At 43.0% G+C, this 16,791-nt stretch overlaps 1 protein-coding gene across 1 annotated transcript; it reads right to left on the bottom strand.

Moving 5' to 3' along the window:
• Positions 1-2,306: 2,306 nt before the first annotated feature.
• On the bottom strand, positions 2,307-12,360 carry LOC150058083 (Fc receptor-like protein 1). Its single transcript, XM_090340690.1, has 10 exons — positions 12,330-12,360; positions 9,647-9,667; positions 7,705-7,989; positions 6,461-6,748; positions 6,024-6,302; positions 5,597-5,713; positions 4,680-4,704; positions 3,564-3,646; positions 3,281-3,352; positions 2,307-2,746 (listed from the first exon to the last, which is right to left on the bottom strand). Exons 1-10 carry the CDS (start codon positions 12,358-12,360, stop codon positions 2,661-2,663), a joined length of 1,287 nt encoding a protein of 428 aa, XP_090196816.1. The 3' UTR covers positions 2,307-2,660.
• Between the last annotated feature and the right edge of the window lie 4,431 nt (positions 12,361-16,791).

The following is a 16,791-nucleotide window of genomic DNA, read 5'->3' as shown; positions in this document are numbered from 1 at the left end:
AAGGATATTGTTTGTACTCTTACAATCCATGCTGAAGTTCAATATTCAATGTATCCCTGCTGGAGGGTGGGGGAAGTGGGTAATAGGTGCTAGCAGGTGATTACATCATTAAGAAGGAATAATGCCTTTCTCTAGGCAGTAACTTCTTATCCACTTGAGGCTGTATTGGAAGTCATGAAAGCAGGTGGTTATAAAGCAAGTGTGCTGTTTCTTTTCTTTATCCTTCATTGTGCAATCTCCCTTCCACATGCACCCCACTGTCCTTCCATTGTTCTGCTCCGTGTGGAGAATACACAAGGCCCAAACCAGAAGTGAAGTAAATGCAAGACCTATGCTCTTGGACTTCAGAAATATGATCTGAAATGAAGCTCTTTCTCTTTATATTTCTCACCCTCAGGTGTTGTTATAGCAACAAAAAGTTTGCTTAAGATAGTTTTCCGTGAATACTAATAGCTTTGGAAAGATTGTAGAGTCTATTATTAAAACCTAAAGCATCACAGTAGAGTAAAAAAAATGAAGAGTAACTACAGAAGCAATTGTTGGAGAAATTATCATACCCAAGCCATATGGAGACAATTAGAAGCAAAGAAGGGCACAGGACTAGCAAAATCAGCTGTGCATCATGGATCAAAATGGATGTCCAATAGCCACTCTGCAGACAACAGTAGCACCTTTCACCACTGAGGTAAACCAACAGACTTGCTGGAGACCCTTGGAGAGAAAGAGATAAGGAGGGAAGGACACACACACACACACACACACACACACACACACACACAGAGACAGAGACAGAGAGACAGAGAGACAGAGAGAGACAGAGACAGAGAGAGACAGAGACAGAGACAGGGACAGACAGAGACAGAGACAGAGAGAATACTAACCAAGAAAGTAATTACATAATGATAAAGAAGTCAACTCATTTGGAGGATGTAACAATTGTTAGGATTGTTAAGTTATAAGCACCCCATACTAGACTTTCTAAAGGTAACAATAGAAGCCAGAAAGGCCACAGAATAATAGTGTTTAAATGATTAAGTTGAGAGCTAAGCTATCAGTCTCCAATTTTACTTCTGAATTTTTTTAAGACAAATGGACTCACAGACTTTATTAGGTAGTACTCTAAAGTACAAGTTCATTAAAAATTACTAACAAATAAGGAGTGGCATGTAAGAAGCCTGGGCTAGGTTTAATGTAAATACTAAGGTAAATGGGTTTAATTACTAAAGTAAGTGGGTATTTACTATTCTTATCACATAGTGCTCCAATGGTCATATTTTCAAAACCCTTTCCCCAGCTCCAACTACAAGCTGTAGCAAACAAAATATAAAATATAGAAAGCTATATTAGTCCTACAAAAGAACAAAAAAAAGATAATCTGATTTCCATGGGCCAGAAAAAGAAACGCAATGCATAAAAATCCAACTGAAGGAAGCCAGGTGCCTGTGGTATACTGCTCAGGAGCCTGGAATCTGAGAACCAAGGTTTGAAGCCAGCCCTGAAAGACAAATCCTTGAGACCCTTATCTCTTATTAACCGGTGAAAATGTCAGAAATAGAAGCATGACTCAAGTGTTAGAGCATTAGCCATAAGTGTAAAAGCTGAAGGAGAGCACTGAGTTCAGAAAAATGCAACCAAAGTGGGCAGGTGTGTGGGGGCAGGAGGGGGAACAGAGGAAGGAGAGGAGATGGAGCAAGCCTATCAAGAGGAAGAGTATCCAAAGCACAGGAAACAGAATGAACAGGTTCTTGAATTGCAACACTGAGGTAAATGTGGTTAACATGCTTTATGCAATAGGGTGCGCAGCTGAACAATCTGTACAATTGAAGAGTCCAAAACAGACATGTTTATCTTAGATGAGATATAGTGGCATGAAAATAAAGGGGGAAAAGAACAGGGTATTTAACAAATAAATTATATAGGTTTGCTGTTACCCCACATTTTTATTTCAAAAATAAACACATAAATATAAAACAAAAACAGTAAAAGTAGATGTTTACCTCACACCAAACATACTTCATACTGCTTCAATGAATACAGAACAAAGCTTATGAAATCAGAAGGAAATATAAGAGACTATTTTATAGCAATAAGAAGTCAAGATAGGAAAACATGACTTTTAACTGCATAAAAATTAATCTTTACCTTAAAAGTCACTATAAATACAAAGTGAATTAGGGAAATAAAGGTGTGGCTCAAGTGGTAGAATGCCAGCCTTGAGTGAAAAAGCCGAGAGAGAGAGAGAGAGAGAGAGAGAGAGAGAGAGAGAGAGAGAGAGAGAGAGAGAGAGAGAGACAGAGACAGAGACAGAGACAGAGAGACAGAGAGTATAAAGCCCTGAGGTTAAGTTCCAACAATAGCACAAAACAAAAACCAAACAAGGAAAATATTGGGCCATAGCTTTTGCATCAAGCTCAATGGAGAAGTGGCCAAAACATGTATTATTCAGTATTTGAGAGGTTAACTGGGAGCTGGTGTCAGGCATTCTTGCACCTAAGTTGGGTCTCCTGGGCAGTTGTTTCTTCAGGACTTGTGCCACCTTCACAGTAGATGAAGGAATTATCTCATGGAGAAAAGTACCTCATAGGAAAGGTATACTGGTCAAGATGAGTCTGGTGTTCAAAATCAGGGCTGGTATTCAAAGTGCAGAATCTTTCAGAACTTCACATAGTGTCGTCATAGTCCACGTCCACTACATTTGCCTTCCTCAGCTTAGAATAGATGTCTGCATGTGTCCAGGGACGGTTACCTGGGGAAGGCAAAGAAGGGCCGGGAGAGTGCACTCAACTCCAGTGAATAAAGATTTCTACTCCTCCCCTTCTATTTCTCAGGTCCTGCTTTTCTATCACAAGTATGATTAGCTCTGTATTCAAGAAAAACTGGCATGGTATTTGGGCCTTTCTTATACAGGAGATGCTTTTCAGGGCCTGCCAAAAACAGCAGTAACAAGCAGCCACAAAGGGGTGCAAGGAGTGGGTTGGACTCTTCACATAAAGCAGGCTGACTCGACCCTCTCTGAGGCCTCCATGTGTAGCTGGCTGTGTGAGGCATGGAGCAGGCCAGGTTAGCATGAGTACTGTGATCTTGAGGCAGATTCCAGAACAAAGGCTTGGCCCTCAGTGGACATAGAGATGCTGTCCCAGTCAGCACCAAGGACAGAGGCTGACACTGCCCTGTGGTGAAGCACAGCCATTGACAGTCCCTTGGTTTCAGGAAAGACAAAAGGCACACACACACACACACACACACACACACACACACACACACACACCCCATATCCCACCTGTTGCTGGTTCTTGTTCCTGCTGAATTTGGTATACCAAAGAATAGACATCATCCCCACTCGAAACATTCACTGAAAGAAAAGAAAGGTCACAACATGACATAATCACTTCTTCCTGTCACTCAGCTTCCCCCAGGCCACTGCCTAACACAGCCCCAAAGGCAGGTAAATCATTTATGTGCAGAAGAGACTGACTCATGGTAGGCTGAGGTTTGGTGAGCAGAGCCACCCTGTTTTCCAGCTTGCTGTCTGTGTTTGGCCCAGGTCTTTTGGGAAGCCTCACCATTTTCATATATAGGGTCTAGCTGTCCTGAGGCAGGTAAGTTGAGGCAGCTGTGTTCTTGGGTTACTGGGCTGGAAGGACTCCTGCAAACATAGAAATGTGTGCTATTAGCTGGGTGCCAATACCTACATCTGCTACCGAAAAGTTGGGATCTTTGCCAGATGAGGTGGTTCATGCCTGTAATCCTAGCTACTCAGGAGGCTGAGATCTGAGGATCAAAGTTCAAAGCCAGTCAGGGCACTAAAATGTCCATGAAACTCTTACCTCCAATTAATCACCAGAAAACCGGAAGTGGCACTGTGGTTCAAGGGATAGGGCAATAGCTATGAGCTGAAGAGCTCAGGGAGAGTGCCCAGGTCCAAAGTTCAAGTCCCACAACCAACAAAAAATTGGGATCTGGAGGAGTTTCAAAAGTAGCATGAGCAATAAAGGCCTTCAATTAACCAGCAAAATGTCAAACTAGAGGTGTGGCTCAAATGATAGACTGCCATCTGTGAGCACACAAACTGAGGCAGTGTGAGTCCAAACCCACAACAGGGCTGTTCACATCATACAGGCTCAGTAAACTCAAAAGAAATATGGATAAACAGTTAGCTAATCAAGCAACTTCAAGAAAGGTTAAAAAAATGATCAGATAGGTACTGGCCCACCACAGTGCTACTCTGATTTGGAAAAAAAATATGTTTACTGTTGACATAAACAATAACTTGTTACTAAAACATGACAGCTCAACACTGGTGTGCCTAGATGAAAATATTTTAGAAATTTTTTCCTCTTCTAAACATCTGCAGAATTTCAGCAGTGTTTTCTCAGTATATTTATTATTCTTTAATTAATATGTTGGAGACATGTATTTGTCTTACTTCCCCTATTATACTTTAAGACTCTTGAGATCTTTCCATACATTCACACTTCTCAGCAGTTGACAGAATAACTTACAGTTATTGGCTGATTGCTTAAATGAATGAATGAATGAATGAATGATGTTGGTCAAAGCCATTTCGGAATGAGATGACAAGGAAGGCTCGTGAGAAAGGACAGTTGGAATTTTTAAAGGACAGTAAATTTTTTTTTTCTGCACGAATAAGGCACCTATGGAGAAAGCAGGGGCCTTACCTGACTGGATCTTCTGAGCGTCTTCCTGGAAGGCAAACAAATGGGTATACATGTCAGCAGAGGCACTCTCCCTCTCCCTGCTTCCATACTCACCCATTGTGCAGTGCCCAGTACGGTACCCAGAGGCCACCCTGATATCATGTACATGGCCTGTATATCATAAACAAGTGGATTCAGGTCCAAAATAGTTGAATCTGATTTCTAAAGCCAGTGTAAGAACAGGGATAGGGTTTGAACCCAAGTCTCTGAGCCTTCATGTCTATTGTACATTTGAAGTTTTAATCAGACCACCCCATACTGAAAAGCTACCAAAATTCCCAGAGGCCTGATCTACCACTGACCAGCCGTGTCATAGATGGGGTGAGGTGCCCAAAGATGGTAGAAAAGCTTGCCACTTAAATGATAGCTTTTTGGTGACCTCTCTTGCCCCATCTATAACTTGCTCAATGAACAGATCCATGTTAAAACTGCAAATGAATAATGCACTTAGGGGATTGGGATAAAGTGAGAAGCTAAACAAGCTGGAATTTATAAGAGAAGAAACCCATAGTAAGCTGTGTCCCCTGGTGAAACATCCTGGAGAAAATAACATTTTTAGCTGAAGAGTGAAAGTGATCCAGCAATGATGAGAACCGGATGTAGGAAATTGCTTCCATACCCTAAGATGGATGAGGCCTCATGCATTAAATGTCTAGTGCATGATAATCTTGAGTTGTCATATTTTTATATAAAACTAAATCATAGAAGAGCACGAGATCAAGGAGTCCCTGCTGATAAAGAACATAGAAGTACCTCATTAAGTTCATTCATAGGCTGCGGTGCGGGGTGGGGGTAATGAGAACAGATCGGCAGGTGAGATGGCTAAAAGCATATATTTAGACTATAGTAGCAACATATCAAGCTCTGTGACTACAAACCTATTTTTCTCTTGAGCCAGTAGCAAAATAATAGGGCCACAGTGATGGGCCCAAGGCTGCCGAGCAGTCCCTCGAGGACTCCTGAAGAGAGGTGGTACACGCTGCTCTCCACAGGCCCTGAGGAAAGAGATCTGTGCATGAGCTGCTGTGCAGAAGACACTGGGGTTTGGAGAACAGACAGCTTGGGTGTGGGCCAGAACTTCAAGACTTCCCTTCTCAGGAGGTATTTCCTTACTGCTGTAGGGATCTTTAGCTTATGAGAGGATGATACCCAATCTCCATGTTCTCCTTGCCCCTCGGACACACCATCTTGTGACCCCACACCAACAGAAAGCCCTGCCTTTGATAGCACACCACCGGAAGTACTTAGCCTAATCCAGGATGCAATGAGACACTGACCCAGAAAGTGCCAGAGGCTCAGCTGTACCTGTGACATTGAGAGTCACCACCTCACTGCGCTGGGCCTCAGGGCCATTGTCAGCCTCACAGAAGTAGTTTCCAGAATGTTCTGCACTCAGGGAGAAGTTGAAGGATGCCCCTCTCCCGGACTGGACCAAGCTGCTCCACACGATGACATCTTCATGGTAAAAGTGGTATAAGATGGGAGGGGAGCCTCTCTGGGCCTCACAATGAAGCTCCACCATAGTCCCCACCATTGCCTGGCCTTCCGGGATGCTGAGGCTAAGGACAAGGTGGGATACTGGGACTGAAAGAAACAGTGGATTGTCAGGAATGGATCTCCGATGTTGCAGTAGACCATCACCCCTGCTTATGCTCAGTTGTTCAGCCCCACTGATTTCCTCAAGTTGGCCCATGGCAATGTGGAGACCTGGGTGAGGCATGCTCATCAAAGGCACCACTTACTTCTGACGGTGACGGGTACCAGTCCACTGAGTCGGGGACCATAGCCATTGTCTGCTGCACAGTAATACAGCTCAGCATCACTCTCCCTCACAGTGAGGATCTCATACTGTGCTCTCCGTGAACGCTGGGTTTTTGTTTTCAGGTTTACACCCAGCATCCCTCTATACCAGAAGAAGGTGATGTCTCCGCTGCCATTGGCAACCAAGCAGATGAGGATCAGCTTGTCTCCCTCTGTCACCCAGCCCCCTGGGGGCTGAGTCTCCAAGCTCACATCAGAGACGGGTACTCCTGCAGGAACACAAGGTAAGTGTGTGTGTGTGGGGGGGGTTTGTGGAGTTTGGGGTAGTAAAAATGAGTTATGAAAATCCTGGCAGCAAAAGGTACTGGAAAAGTCAGTGGTTTGTAGAGCTTTACTTGGGAGGATTTGGAATCAGCCTGAAGAATTAATGGTTATTTTTAAAAAGATAGCCTACTAATACCACAGGAATGTGAGGTCATCTGCCTTCTTAGGACAATATCTCTCCAGTTCCTCTGATCCTCAAACTTTTCCTTTTCAAAGTAGTATCATGATCACAAGTCTGAATCATAAATTCGACTGCTTGAAGGTAAAAACTGTCTTAACTCTGCATTCAGGATTAAATGACTTAACTTCTCTGAGATCTAGTTTCCCACCTGTAACTACATAAGGTCTTGATTAGCTCCTGTAGTTGGGATTTTCGATCAAACCACATATGTGGAGTGTTTAATTGTGCAGGATATACATGGGATTCTTGGCTAGATTTACCCCCTCTGTGAAGCATTTGAATTTTGCCTGTTGTTTTCTCTTGGTGTATGAGCCAGGTTCAAAATTTTTGTAGCAGTGAGAAGAGGAGAGGGTGGGTTCTGTTTCATCTATGTTGAAGTTTTAGTAAGTACTCCGACCTCCGTAGGAATTAGACTCTTGGTTTATATGGGAAAGGATGTTAGAATGAACAACTGTAGTATGTAAGAATATAGTTTAGAAGAATAAAACACCCTCCTTGTGTTCTCCCTTTCTAAATCAAGCCCTTTCCACCAGCCCTTCTCAACTGTCCATTGCATTCACTTCTTCCACATGTGCTTACTACAGTGCCATGCTGAGCATAGAGAGAGATACCAACAGAGATGGATGCCCACCATCCTGGGGGATGAGGGTGGGAGACAATGGCACATTCTACGCTCCCCTCTCTATCCTGACCTGGAAGAGCCATGTCTCTCACACTCACTCTGCACGTGTATCTGGGACACGAAGCTCCTCCTGCGGATTCTGTGCGCCTCCACCTCTACTTCACACCAATAGGATCCCGAGTCTTCCTTCCACATGGTGGGGATCTGAAGCTCTGGGGAGCTGCTGCAGCCTGACTCCAAGAGTTGTCCATTTCTGAAGAAACAGAACTGGTGCTGCTTGTGTGATTCCTGAGGAGGGTGGGGAAGCTCACAGGTCAGGGTTACAAAGCTCCCTTCAATAGGCCTGGAGGGTTTAACTCTCAGCACAGGATGCCCGAATGACTCTAGAGAACAAAGTGAAAGACAAAGTTCAAGTCAGTGAGGTTCTGAGTTGATGACAAGAGGCTCATCAACTTGAGTTCTCAGCCAGTTGGATACAGGTGTCCCAGGGCCTTCACTCTGCATGAACCTACCCAGCTCATCTCCATACTTCCTGCCTCTCTGCAGCACCACCTACCTTCTGGAGGAGGCTTTACATGTGATTTGAATCTTATTCTATTTTAAGTTTTTATCCATGCTTTGTCAAAGCAAGTAGGAGAGGGGGATATTGAAGACTTACTGGAGATGGTGAAGGCTGAAGTTTTAGGAAAAGTGATTATGTGTCTTTCCTTATACTTGCTGGGCTGGGGTGGCAGGGATGATGGGGCTCCTGGACGGGTAGAGGCCAGGATCTCATACATGCCAAGTAAATGTTCTATCACTGAGAGACCCCCAGCCTCATTTCTTTCATTTGTTGTAAGTTACATGGGTTATTTTCTTCTGTTTTCTTCCCCCCTCTCCCATGATGACTTTCAAAGACCTGAAAGATCTGACAGTGGGCATTGACATGGAGGAAGTCATTCCACTCTTCACTGACTGTTCTGCCTCTACTGTTGCTATTCCTGTCGAGAGACAGGAAGTGAATCTGCCTGAAAATTCCCTGTGCCTGCTATCCACACAGCCTAGCTCCCTTGGTCATAGAGGCAGTGTTTGAGAAATGAATTTAACCTGTGCCTTAAGTCTTGGGGACATAGCCCTTTGCATCTTTAGAGGTTCTTTTTTGGACCTGAAACATCAGTCCATAAAAGGTCCCAAATTCTGATAGCATTGGCTCTATGGAATTTGGCTTATCTAACCCCCAGAGACTCAGATATTTGAGAGATATACTTTTCCTAAAAGAAATCCCTCTCATTCTCCTCACCAGGTAAAAATACTGTATATTATAGTCCTAGGGAATGGAAGGGGGACGGGAACCATGATTACTAGGTCAGGGTCTGTTATCTCCAAGGATTTGTACCTGCACCCTTTTAAACATCTATTGTACTCCTGGTTACTAGAATGTTCCCTCTGTCGTAGGATAAGGAATGCCCTGAATTTTATGCCCTTTGACATCTTTGAGAGTCTCCTGCTCACCTTCTCTGAAAAACATAAGACTGACCCAGAACCAAAATAGAGAAGCAAAAATTGCATACACACAAGTCTGAAGAGGAAGACATGCTAAGGTCACAGCTTAGTGGAGCTCCAATGTGGAGCTAACATAAATCAGAGTTGACATTACTGCTTCACTTCCCAGGTGGCCCGAGGACCCATGGCAGTGCTGAGCTCCACAACTGGGGCATTTCCTCTGCCACCTTTGGTGGAGCATCCAGCTCAGGAGAACGTGGGGGGACTTGGGCAACTCTGCATTCTGGGCATAAATGACATTTCCTTCCCTGTGTGGAAGCTTCACAGAAAATAAGACTATTCTGGAGAAGGTAGAGAAGCCAGGTCACTCAGCTGAGAAGACACAAGGGAGAGCAGTCCAGGGTCCAGGGGAGTCACTGGGGGTGCATTCAATTTAACATCTACCACCAGATGTGTCTTGGACAGGTAAAGGCTACTCAGTCATCAACAGGCCTCCTGTGCTGGCCCAAATGACAAGGTACTCACAGACTATGGCAAAGACAGGAAAGTGCAACTCACCAGCAGGTTCACAGAGTGGAGCTAGAAGAGAGGATGATACAAATCAGCACAGAGCACCCCAAGTCCCACAGACACCCTGAGTTTAACTCCTTAGAGAGGTCTTCCAACATTGTACTCTCCCTCCCTCACACCCTCCCTCTGTCTCTTCCTTCCTCACCTATTGTTTTCTCTCCTCTTCCATCATTGCTTCCTTCCCTGCCCACCTGCCTTCCTTCCCTTCCCACCTGCTCCTTTCTCTGCATTCCACAGCATCCACAAAACACCTGTCCACAAAGCCCATGGCTCTTCTTTATGATCACAGGGTAATTTCCAATAGCTTTGGCCATCTGTGATTAGGAGATGGAGTTTTCTGTGCTTAACCCGTCTCCTTCAGATCCTAGTGCCATTCCCATCTGTAGCCAGTGCCTTGTGGTAACAAGGTACATAAGCCTCATGATAAACTTTAGATCAAAGAAGGCTTGGATCTAGAACACAGGTATCTCTAAAGAGTCTGTCCTATTCCAGGCATCTACGGCAATCTTGTGGTATAATGGTCAAGAATGGAAAATTCCAGGGAATGCTGTAATTATCGGTAAGCTTTGTATCCATATGTGCCGGGGCCAACCGGCAGCAAACCAGGGTTTGCAGATTGGGGTTCCTGAAATAGGGGGCAAGGACTAGGAAGAAATAGAAGAGAGACAGACACACCGGGTCCGGGATGTCCGCAGTCCAGGTAAAGACTGCCGCGTTTATTTTTTACTCCAGCTTCTTCCCTCCTTGAGACCCAGGGAACCTCCAGGTGTTACATTCATATGGTAAATCTCAGGTCATTTAAACAGAATAAGCCCAGAAAACAATAAGACAATAAAGCCATTGTCTGATGCAAATCAAGGTACAGTTTGATTCCACTCTGGCTCCCAACACATATGGAGGAGATTTTTGATCTTTATTCTTTTTCTTACAAGGAGAAAAATGTTTTTATTCTCTGTGCTTGGTTTCCCTTTCTATGAAGTGGAGAAAGTAATACCTACCTCATCAGTGAACACTTTTCAGAGTTTTGTGAGAATTAATTGATAACTCATAAAATACTTTGAATCATGCCTAAAATGTACTTAACATCCAATAAAGATTGTGTCATTTTTATCATAATAGTAAAGAGGGTGTTAGTGGAGGAGTCCATCAAGTCATGTTTCCATTAAGATAAAAGACAAGTGTGTGGAAATGGAACTGTGGCTCAAGGAGTAGGGGGTTAGCCTTGAGCTGAAGAGCTCAGGGACAACACCTAGGCCCAGAGTTCCAGCTCCATGACCCCCTACACACACAAAAAAGATATAGTGTGTTTGTGTCTTCGTGGGACTAATCTAAGATGGAGGATGGAGGGGAAATTTTTTAAGTGATTTAAAAGGAGGCCAGGAGTTGGTGGCTTACATCTGTAATTGTAGTTACTCAGGAGGCTGAGATCTGAGAATTAAGGTTTGAACCCAGTCCAGACAGAAAAGTCTGTGCAACTTTTACTCTAATTAACTACAAAAAAAAGCCAAAAGTAGAGTTGTGGTTCAAGTGGTAGAGTATCATCTTTGAGTGAAAAATCCATGCAAGAGCACAAGTCCCAAAACGAAAACCCCAGTACACACACACACACACACACACACACACACACACACACACACACGGGAGTGCAGATGAACTGGGAAGAGTCCTTGACTCAAAGCCCTGTGCTTGATAAGATAAGGGATGACCCATTCCTGGGCAATGGGCGGAGAAGGTGGAATGTGTGAAATGCAGAGGTGAGTGGGTTGGTAGGGACAGCAGTGGAAATATAAGGCAATTTTCTTGTGGTTGATTTTGTCTCTAGAATGAAATGTAAACCGGGGTTATAAATTTTGAGTGGCAAGGGATAAGTAGGAGAAGAAAGGGGAAGGCATGAAACAGTGGGCATCATGGGTATAACAGGAAAGTAAAGGTGCTGGGAGATTGCCGCGTAGTGCTCATGACTGCATGACATTCAGAGTCTCACGTTAAATGGAGATAAGACAGCAGGGCTGCACTTTGTGCGCAAGGTTCTGTTCAGCCTCATAGGCACAGATGTCGAGCATGTAGAAAATGTGGTTCACAGGACAGTGCATTAGAGGAAGAGAAATGAAAGTGTATGCTAAGGGGCCTTGGGCTGGTGTGGCAGCACCTCAGCTGTGTACGGTGAGGAGTGAGCAGATGATACCACAAAAGGAATCCTAGGGCGTTGAAGAGAGTTTGGACTCAGCGTGAATGAGAAATACAAGAGAATGGGGAGGGAGGCTACAAAGGGCAATAGGTTCTAACTTGTAACAGTAGACAGAGAAACAGTAGAGAGAGAAAAAAGAAATAATGTTGACAGTAAAAAAGCAAGGAACCGAAAGGCCAGTTTGTTGTCTATTTTCGTGAAAACATTAAGAACAAAGATAGTATCAGTGCAGCAAGGATGGTAGGCGGTGAGAAATTCCTAGGAGAAAAAACTTAAAGGATATGTTTTTTGCCCCCCAAAATCTGGATACCTATTTCCGTATCTACCATTTTCTGCCTGATTCAGGGCCCTCAGTTAGAAGTAGAGATCTGAGCATTGCTGAGAGTCACCAGGTAGAAATTTAGCCCTGAGAAGTCTCCTCAACTCTCCAGGAAGCAGGACCCCACTGTGATGGCTCCCGACCCCACTCTGTGTCTGACTTACCACAGATCAACAGCAAGAACCTCAGCAGCATGAGGAGCAGGACAGGAATGGCGAATGAAGCTGTATCTCATCTACAACGGAAAAAGAAAATGACACTAAAATAATCCACCTCAGATTGACCCCAGACACCTTATCAGAGGTTTGAGGAAGTCAGGACTGGAAATTACCCTTCAGTACTAGTTTACCAAAATAGAAGAAAAATAAACTCTCCCATTGGTCAATCTTTACTATTTTCCTATGTTGACCCATGGTCCTTTTCATGGTTTATTTCAAGTCCACAGCGTGTAAATACACATCTATTTTTGTGGGTTTTCTTTAACAACTCAAGATATCTCTGAATATTAAGCCAGAGTGCAATGGAAACACCTACACAATGCTTATTGCAGCACTATTCACAATAGCCAAGCTATGAAATCTGCTCATGTAGCTCTTAACAGATGAGTAAAGAATATGTGGTATGTATGCAATGGATAATCCTCAGCCTTAAAGAGAAATGAAATTATATCATTTGCAGAAAAATAGATGGAACCGGAGATCATCCTGTTAAATGAAATAAGCCAAACTACAAAAGACAGATACTGTATTTTCTCTCATATGTGCAGTATAGACATATACCCCCGCCACACATGATTAATGTAAGAGAGGGTTGATTGTTTGGGAAAGGGAAGGAAATCAGGATCCATATCTCTCCCATTGCTCTTCTTTTTTTTCATATATTTTTTATTGTAATTAATAGAAGGGTTACATGATATTTGCCAGATAGATGGTGATACCCTTTCACATGTCTTGGTCCCCATTTCCCTCCCTGCAACTCCCACCCCTCATCTTGTTTTCCCCCCTTCCCTATCCAATTTCAAATAACCAAATACAAATATATCCGATATATCAGGTAACAAAGTGCGATACTGTAACAATATGAGATAACCAAGGGATAGCAAAAGAGATGAGAGATAACATAGTACCTTAAGAACAACAAGCATTCATTATATGGCTTACATTTCTATATCCTAGAGATCCTTTCATTTAGCATCCTACTATATGGCCTTTTGTATCAAGGTTTTGCTCTATGGCAAATCTCTGCTAGGAGAGCCCAAGTTTTCTACAGATTATGACAAATGAGGGAAGCCATTGAGCCTAAGTTCCTTTGAGTCTGGCTTACTTCACTTAATGTGATTTTTTTCTAAGTCTTTCCATTTCCTAACAAATGGGGCGATGTCATTCTTTCTGACAGCAGCATAGAATTCCATTGTGTACAAATACCACATCTTGTTGATCCACTCATCAACTGAGGGACATCTGGGTTGGTTCCATATCTTTGCTATGGTAAATAGTGCTGCAATGAACATTGTTGTGCTGGTGGATTTAGTATGCCCTTGTTTCTGGATGATTGGGTAAAGGCCAAGTAGTGGAACTGCTGGGTCATAGGAGAGCTCTATGTTTAATCTTTTGAGGAACTGCCATACTGCTTTCCACAGTGGTTGGTGATGCCACTGCTCTTCTTAATACACTAGGGCTACAAGTTCTTGTCACCTAAAGCTGGCAGACAATTCAGGTCATGAATTACAGGAGAATAAGCTATTTTAATTTTAAAATTTCTACAATCTTTCAATATCTAGGATAGCAAGACAATATTTGGAAGCTCAGCTGTTAGGGTACACAGAAAGTTGATGTCTAATAATGACGTCAGAGTCCAGGTATCACGTCCAAAGAAGGAGACAGAAAAGAAAGGTGTCATCAAGGGTGTACAAAATAGGAGAGAAAAGTGAGCAATTCTTGGATCTAGGTTAAAGGATCCATGAGAAATGGCTGGAAATGAGATAGATGAGGCCATAACTTTGCTTATCAAATTGGAAGGTGAATGTAGAGAAAGGTTTGTCAAGTTTAAAGTCTTAATCAATAAAGAGCATTTACTTTCTTGAGAAGGTGAAGCCTAGGATGTAAAGAACTTTCGCACACACAGTTTGCTTCACATCTCATTTCCTGTGTTCACATGTGTCCTGCTCCAGTGCCTCAGGACTTCTTCAGATTAAAATATCTTCCTTCCTCCCTAGATTCAAAAGCTTTAAAATCAGCTTTGTGGGTATAAATATCATTCACTGTAGTGAATCCATTTTTGTAAGTATATAAGTATAATGGTGGTTGATAAAGGGACACACTAATGCAAACACAGCCAGAGTCATGAGCAAGAATTGCTCTCATCACAACATGGGATTTGGGGGGAGTGATGTTTACCCTTTCCCAGCCCCCTCTAACCTCCCAGACATGTGCAACCATTGATTTGCTTTCTGTTATTTTTTATTTAATTTGTCCTTTCTAGGATTTCCCATAAATGGAAAGACTCCTTCCTTCCTTCCTTCCTTCCTTCCTTCCTTCCTTCCTTCCTTCCTTCCTTCCTTCCTCCCTTTCCTTCCTTCTTTCTTTCTTTCTTTCTTTCTTCCTTCCTTCCTTCCTTCCTTCCTTCCTTCCTTCCTTCCTTCCTTCCTTCCTTTCTTTCTCTCTCTCTTTCTTTCTTTCTTCATTTGTTTCTTTCTCCTTCCTTCCTACCTTCTTTCCTTCCTTCATTCCTTCCATCTTTTCTTTTCTTTCTTTGTGTGTGTGTGTGTGTGTGTGTGTGTGTGTGTGTGTGTGTGTGTGCGCGCATATCAGTACAGGGATTGAACTCAAAGCTTTGTACATTTGCTTGACATTTTCACTTAAGGCCAGTGGTTTTACCACTTGAGTCACACCTCCACTCCTAGCTCTTGGGTAGTCCATTTTTTGGTGGTCAATTGGAGTAAGAATCTCACAGATTTTTCTGGCCCAAGCTGGCTTCAAACCTCCGTCCTCAGATCTAAGCCTCCTCTTAAGAGTTCCCTGAATAAGCCCCCAATAGAAAACCAGCCTTCTTTAAGCAGCTCCAAGCCAAATGTCATGGTGCCCTGGGGCACAGTCCTTGGGCTACCTCTATTTTTCAGCATCAGTTATTTTCTTATCACAGAAGTGCTTTGATTTCCACATATGTGCAATGATTTACTAGATTCAATCCCCAAGATCAGACTTGCTTTTCACGAACATCTCTTCATGAGGTTTAATACATATCAAACTCAACATGTCCAAACTGTTTCCCTCCCCAAACCCTTTCCTGTAGAAGACAGCATAGCTAGTATATTTGCTGTGCAGAGGAAGGACAGCCATCCATGTGTGGAAATGGGCACTCGTGGCATGCTTTGAAGATGTTGCAGGTGTGGGTTTCAGATCAGAGCCATAGTGAAAATATTACAATAAAGCAAGTCATTTTAAGGTTTTGGTTTCTTAGTGTATGCAAAAATTATACATATACTGTAAGCTATTAAATATAATCGTACTATATCTTTAAAAAGAAAGCATCTGAGCTACTGGGAAAAAGGTTACCTATATTCAGTGCTGCGGTGTTACAACTATTGAATTTGCAAAATACACAGCATCGGTGAAGTACAATAAAGCAGACTGTAATAAAGAAAGGTTTGCTTGTGTGAGGTAGTTGGAGAGTAAGGCCAGACATCCCTGTAATCCCATCTACTTGAGAGGCATTGAAGTTTAAGGCCAACCCAGCCCCCCCCCACCCAAAAAAAATAGCAAGAGTTCATCTCAAAGCTGGCCATGGTGGTGAGTGTCTGTAATTCCAACTACACAGAAGGTATAGACAGAAGGACTATGGTCCAGGTAAACCTGGGCAAAAAACAAAACAACAAAAAACCCTATTCAAAAAAATAAAGCAGAAAAGAGCTTGGACATGGTTCAAGTGGTAGAGGAGCAAGGTCCTGTGTTCACATTCAAGTACCCCAAAACAACAATAACACAAACAAGCAGAAAGATTAGAGAATAAGTAGAGGCCCGGTTATGTGGATCCTTGTAGTCAAAGTAAAAAGGTTGTTTTTGATTTGTGTATAACAGGAAACTCTCTGGAAGATTTAAGCAAGGTTAAATGATTTAAATGACATAGTAAAGCCATTGACAGGGAGAGGGAAGTTGACCAGGTAGCAAAGTCGAAGACTGCATTTCCAGTGGAATACACTAACTAGCTGTCGTTGCTGAGTGACTTGTCTTCTATAGCCCATATTCATGGGTCTTTAATAGATTGATGCTTTAAGGTAGAGATGGTGAACTTGGGCTTGAGCTCAGGGCTTGAGCACTGTCCTTGGGCTTTCTCAAGGCTAGAGCTCTACCACTTGAGCCTCAGCACCACTTCCAGCTTTTTTCTAGGTATATGGTACCGAGGAATCTTTGTGCATGTTAGGCAAGCACTCTACCACTAGGCCAAACTACTGGCCCGAGATGGTGAACTTTAAATGGGGCTTTTGTAGAACAACTTGAATGAAGGCGATTTAAGAGCAATGTCTTGGAGTGATGCCTCTGCTACAGGCCCTGGTCCTCATGTCTTTAGATCCACATATGTCTGGTTTTATAAATGTGATGACAATTTATGCATCATTGACAACTGTGC

Source organism: Megascapheus bottae, chromosome 10, assembly GCF_031878675.1.
Source record: "Megascapheus bottae isolate mThoBot1 chromosome 10, mThoBot2.hap1, whole genome shotgun sequence".
NCBI classification, from domain to species: domain Eukaryota; kingdom Metazoa; phylum Chordata; class Mammalia; order Rodentia; family Geomyidae; genus Megascapheus; species Megascapheus bottae.
Note: the sequence above shows the minus strand (reverse complement) of the source record. Positions and strands in the feature narration are given on the sequence as shown.

Coding starts and splice junctions, on each gene's coding strand:
- LOC150058083 (XM_090340690.1), bottom strand. CDS start 12,360: ATGCTGCTGAGGTTCTTGCTGTTGATCTGTG. Junction 6,749..7,704: donor GTCCCAGATACACGTGCAGA/GTGAGTGTGAGA, acceptor GTGTTCCTGCAG/GAGTACCCGTCTCTGATGTG. Junction 5,714..6,023: donor GGTGACTCTCAATGTCACAG/GTACAGCTGAGC, acceptor CTCTTTCCTCAG/GGCCTGTGGAGAGCAGCGTG.